Source organism: Camellia sinensis, chromosome 14 (genome assembly GCF_055761805.1).
Source record: "Camellia sinensis isolate YWXY chromosome 14, ASM5576180v1, whole genome shotgun sequence".
NCBI classification, from domain to species: Eukaryota; Viridiplantae; Streptophyta; class Magnoliopsida; order Ericales; family Theaceae; genus Camellia; species Camellia sinensis.
The window spans coordinates 18,901,572-18,907,930 of NC_138974.1; the positions used below are offsets into that span (position 1 = coordinate 18,901,572).

Sequence of the window (6,359 nt, forward strand, 5' to 3'; positions counted from 1 at the left end):
TAAGCATGGAAAGGTCTAAGAATCCACACTTAAATTATTTCATTTTAAAATAATAATACTTCTATCTTTGGTTCATAGGTTGAAAATATTTTCAATTTCATGTAAACCAAAACCCTCGAGTAAATCAAACACATTCCACCAATAAAGACACTATACAGAATATACATAATTATTCTGAAATCCTTATATTTCAAAAAAAAAAAAAAAAAACCTTTAAGCCTTGTTGTATTCATAAAAGTACTCATGCGTATGAAAAAGATACATTGTAATAGAGGATTATTATTATTTTTTCGTTAGAAAAAACCAAAGAGAACGCATGCAATTGTACCCGTACCAAATAGGTATGAAATACCAATATTACCTTCCTATCCTTTTAAGTATTGACATGCTTTCTGTGCATGTCAGTGAAGTTGTCACTTCTCCTCTCATAGTGCATTGAGCTGCACTGGTTTTGTGTTTAACTTTTTGTTTTTCTTGGTTTTTTTTTTTTTTTTTCCTAAACACCCGTGAGTTGTGCATGTTAGTGAAGGGCAAAAGTGTCTTTTTGCCCTCTGCATACTCAGCCCCAAATTCCTGCTCAAACATTGTGAATAGTATAATTTTTTTTTGCTTTTTTAGTGATTTTTTGACTTTTTATCTTTTTTAGGTGATGCCAAACAAGCACTTAGTCAAAACCTCTCCATTAAACCCTTGTTTGGTGAAAATGACAATTCAATTTATTTTTTTTCATAAAAACCCAGGCGTAAACACATAATTGAGTAAGGATAAAGTAATATATATATATTTTCTTTCTTAGATAATATTGCCAGAGTAACATGTTACTGTGAGACAAAGTAACATGTTACTATCAAATAGAGTAATATGTTACTGTTACTGTTTACATCAATTTCAACCGTAATAATTTTTCTTTTTAAAAGAATTTCATAGTCAATATGGATCTTATTTGATAAATCTTGATGAGAGAATTCTAAAAATATTAATTTTATTAAAAATCGGCATTTACATCAAAAGTTGTATTATTTAAAATTTAGGCCTTGTTTGGCATAATCTAAAAAAGCTAAAAAGTTAAAAAGTCACTATCCTATTTAAGTCATATCACTTCTCTAGCACATCACTTAAAATCCAACCTATACCCAACCCATATTTCATAAAAAGTCAAAAAGTAATCCCAAACCACCCCTTAATATTTTAATAATAGAGATATCTGTTAGACTTTTTAAATTTTTTTTTTGTACTTGCTCTTAATGTATTGAAATTTTATTATGAAAAGATTTTGACCAAATCCCCCAATATACTACTGGTTAGACAAATAATTATTATGTTGTCATGTGCAAAAAGCATCTAGTTTGATTTGTAAAGCGTGTCCGAAACCAATTACTTAATCATTTGTCAAAATAACATTCCATATTCTTTATCAAAAGCCTTGAGTGTCAAATTGCTAATAGAGTTGTAATTCAGATAAAAGAATCCAATAGAAACTAATGTAATTTGCATTAAAAAATGTGACTAGCTTCATTGATTTTGCAAAAGATTGATATATTGATAAAAATACCTGTTTTTTTAATCTTAAAAAAAAAAAACTAGTCACTATCAATAATTTTAATTAAATTATACAAAAATCCACTGTTTACAATGGCACACTCTCACTTAGAAGATACAGAGGTTCTCAATGGAATAAAATCACATATAGAATTAAAATACAAGAATTGGATATTCAAATGAAAACAAAACTTGTTAAATTGGATTATGGAATTTTTCTTAGGTAGCTGATGAAGACTTGTAAAGGCAGTATTTTGGATTTTCCTGCTCCTTTAACCTAGGAATTCGCGATGTGAATGGATTGGGAGGCAAAAAACATACAAAATTAAGGATATGGTAAAAATAGATAAAGTTGTGTTTCTATAAAGAGAAAGATAAATTATAGAATAATATGTCCATAGACAGAAAAAGAAAGATAAATTATGGAATAAAATTTCAATAGACTAGTGTGATAACAGAGTTGTATAAATAGGTCTCTTTTATGTGCACAAAGGCATCACCCACTTCACAAACATTTGGTCTCTACACCATCTAACTACAGACTATGGTGAGTCTTAGTTCATTCAAATTCTCTTTCATCTTTTTTTCTCTATTCAGTTCTGTTATCAACACAGAAACCAAATACAAAATACATATGGATAAGATTTTTAAATGTTGGGGGAGCCCACTTTTAAAAAATCTTATCTGGCCATATACAATTTTGTAATCGGTTTCTGTATTTCTGGACTTGTTCCTATCTCATTCATTTTTGTTACAGACAGAAATAAACACAATACATATAAATAGACAAGATTTTTTTGTGAAAAACTTGTCCATTCACATATATTCTGTTTGATTCTGTGATCGGTTTTTATATTCCTAAACTTATTCGTATGTCAATTGTTGTTCTGCTATTGATGAACACAGGAAGGCCAGCAAGCTTATGAGTCCTTGAACTCATGGAGTCAGAAAAAAGGAGGATTCAAGGCTTGCATATTTATTTATGGTAAGAAATATTGTTTGAAGAACATTAAACTACAGTCTACATACCAAAATTGAGGCTGTGTTTGTGATCTCATTAAAATTAATACATTACATACATAAAACTAATTACACCCCATCTAAAAAAAAACACAAACTGATTAATCTGTTTCTTAATGTTTTTTGAAGCATTGTCGACCTTAGATAGCATTGGATCCATTGCAAACATGTTCGTTTTTGTTCTCTACTTCAATCATGTGATGCGATTTGATCAGTCTCAATCTGCAAATACTTTCACAAACTATATGGGTTCAACTTTTCTACTCTCTGTCGTTGGAGGTTTCATCTCAGACACTTACTTGAGTAGGCTCACCACATGTTTGAGCTTTGGACTGCTTCAAATATTGGTAAATTAAATTTCACTCTCAATCTAAATGCAAGCTCATTATTGGGCCACCTTTATTTATTTATTTATTTAAATTCTTAAACACAAGCTCTTCTAATGATTAAACTCTAGCTTCTTTTAATAATCAACACTCTGTGTTCTTCTCCCCGTTTGGTTCTATGATGCAGGGATGCATATAGAATAAATGAAAAACACAAGGAGAACAAGAGCAATACAGAAAATAAAACTTTCTCTGGATTTTGTTACTCAATTTATGTATGCTTAGTTGCTTTACAACCCAATTATAGTAAACGTTGTTTGGTAACTAAGCCACAATTCACACTCCAGATCAAACAAAAATTACATAGAGTCAGAAACTATTCAAAATAGCATATTTGACTTGAGTATAAATTTTGAATCTAGAATAAAAAAAAGAGACATTCCAAAAAAATCGTGATTCAAAAAATATTTGTCTAATTAAGTATTCAAATCTTTTCAAAAATAGTAAATTTTCTAATTTGGTGGCCTAAACGATGAAATTTACCCAAAATTCAGTGCATATCAAAGTAACCTTGATGGGCCATTTCAAATCGAATGAGTATTTTGGGCCTCATCTGACAGCCTTAGAACATCGTCAAAATTATTGTTTTTCCATCAAATGGTCAAACTGCTATATGAATTTGTTGTTAATCACCATTGCATTATCCTAGCTCAATTCATTCATGTATCATTTCCAGGCATTGACAATGATCACAATCCAAGCCTTCTCGAAAAAATTGCATCCTGATGATTGTGGCAAGGCAACTTGTGTAACAGGGGGTGAAGCACTTATGTTTTACGGCTCCCTCTATCTGTTAGCACTAGCTGCAGGTGGAGTTAGGGGGTCCCTTACACCACTTGGAGGTGACCAATTCGACCCAAAGGATAAAAAAGGAGCTAAGGGTCTTGCAACTTACTTCAATTGGTATGTACTAAGTACAACCCTGGGAGCAATTGTGGGAGTAACTGTTGTTGTGTGGGTTAGCATGAACAAAGGTTGGTCTTGGGGTTTTCTAATTGGTACTATTACTTCCTCTCTTGGTTTTATTGCTCTTGCGCTTGGAAAGCCTTTCTACCTTATCCGACCTCTAGGGACAAGCCCTATTACAAGGGTAGCACAGGTCTCTCTCTCTCTCTCCCCCCATGTATGTATATAACATTAAAAAATGGTAGGTACCAGGAATTAAAACATACACTTTTTGAGCCACAAAAAACACTTTTTATGTGCCCTTTTCTATGTTTTAATTTTCTACATTTAGCATTTCTAATGTAATGTTCCTAACAAATTATTATTTATGCCTGTGCGGTAGGTTATTGTGGTTGCAATTAGGAATAGAAGGTTGAAACTGCCAGAAAGTCCTGAAGAACTATATGAAATTAATGATAAAGAAAGAGACCTTGAAGAAGAAAAGGTTTCACATACCAATCAGTTCAGGTAACATCTCCCCTAAAAGATAGTTCTTTGTAACACTATGAACTTGTCACAGAATTGGAAGAACCTACCACTGAAGTCATTTTCATTAGTGCTAATTTGGGTGGCATGGTTTGATGGTCATTCCTCACCATGGCAGTAAGATCATATTGAGTAAAGAATAAGGTATATATGGGTTAGAGTTTGGAAACAAATCAATGAAAATTTAAGGAACATTAACGTTTGAAAACAATTTTTAAGAATTCTTAAAACAAATTTTCTGTTTCCTAAATATGGAATGTTTTCAGGAAAACTTATTCGACAAATTGCACTGGAACTCCCAATTTTTTGTTTACAATCAAGATTTGTATACTTCCAATGACTGTCTTCTTTTATCATATGAACCATATATGCACCATTTTTTTATATATAGTTACGCTTTATATTGAAGTTATGTTAAAAACAACCATGGTTGCTTAAATGATTATTGTTGTTAAAACTAGGTCGCTGGACAAAGCTGCCATTCTTCCAGACGGCATGAATCCAAATCCATGGAGAGTATGCACTGTGACACAAGTTGAAGAAGTGAAGATACTAACAAGAATGTTGCCCATCTTAGCAAGTACAATCATAATGAATACATGCATGTCCCAGTTGCAGACATTCTCAGTAATCCAAGGCCTCTACATGTATCCATATTTAGGTTCTTTTAAGTTTCCTACAGCCTCAATACCCGTAATTCCCCTAATTTTTATGTCTCTCCTCATTCCTGTATATGAGTTTCTCGTGGTTCCATTTGCCCGAAAGATCACTGGCCATCCAGCCGGTATCACTCAACTTCAACGTGTTGGTGTTGGGCTTGTTCTATCAATCATTTCAATGAGTGTAGCTGGGATTATTGAGGTGAAGAGAAGGGATCAGTTCTTCAAAAACCCGATGAAGCCCATTAGTGTCTTCTGGCTTTCCTTCCAATATGGTATTTTTGGAATCGCAGATATGTTTACTATGGTTGGATTGCTGGAGTTTTTCTACAAGGAAGCTCCGTCTGGAATGAAATCATTGTCCACTTCTTTTGCACCACTGTCACTCTCTTTTGGCGCCTTCTTAAGCACTATTTTTGTTAATATTGTAAACGCCATCACCAAGAGTGCTACTCGAAGCAAAAAAGGGTGGTTGGAAGGGATCACCTTGAACGATAGTAAACTCAATCTATTTTATTGGTTCCTAGCTATCCTCAGTTGCATTAACTTTGCAAACTATCTGTTTTGGGCTTCATGGTACAAGTATAAAGACAATAATGCTATAGAATCCCAAATGGAAACGAACGCTTTGGACGGTTCATCGTGTATTTCCGAAGTCGAAGACACTCAGGTGGGATAAGAAGTTGGTTGGTGAAGAACTAGGAGGATACACTCGAGAATAATACATTTGTGAAGAATTAAGGTTTCAAACGGATCTTCTCTTTTTGTCTTTCTTTTAATCTTTTAATTTTGTCCTAGTCATATATTTGCAATTGTGATTGTTGGCTGGAATGGAACTTCTGTAATAGCTAAGGACTTTGAATCCATCAATGAATAAATCAGATGCTATTTTTTTTAGACAATTTTTTATTTTATTTTTTTTATATTTGTTATTTGAGTTGACTTCAAAACTATGTCTGCTGGACTGTGTCAACTATGCCCTTGATATTAGAGATTGTTGTCTGGGCCTTATAGAAGATATGACACACAAAAAACAACTCAACTCACACTCAGCCCTTATTAGTAGAGAAAGGAGTAAAGAACAGTGTAGCAAAATAGTTTTTATTTTTTATTTCTTTTTAACACAATGTATTTATACATGAAGATGGCTCATTCTGGGCCTTACAAGTGGACCACCTGAAAATTATACAAATAAATTTTAGTTAAATAAACCAAACACAATGCTTCTATTCTCTCAGTTGTTGAAACTTACCCGTTGGTAAAACTATGGAAATTACTATTCAGTGGGAAGTTGGGCAATTATTTACTAAAGAGTGAGAATGTT

General features: G+C 32.7%; 1 protein-coding gene across 1 annotated transcript; it reads left to right on the forward strand.

Annotated features, from left to right (window-relative positions):
- Positions 1-2,385: 2,385 nt before the first annotated feature.
- LOC114279425 (protein NRT1/ PTR FAMILY 4.6) lies at positions 2,386-6,106 on the forward strand. Its single transcript, XM_082906044.1, has 5 exons — positions 2,386-2,524; positions 2,689-2,906; positions 3,622-4,044; positions 4,234-4,358; positions 4,838-6,106. The coding sequence occupies exons 2-5, from the start codon at positions 2,727-2,729 to the stop codon at positions 5,712-5,714; spliced, it is 1,605 nt and encodes a 534-aa protein (XP_082762170.1). The 5' UTR covers positions 2,386-2,524; positions 2,689-2,726; the 3' UTR covers positions 5,715-6,106.
- Positions 6,107-6,359: the final 253 nt, after the last annotated feature.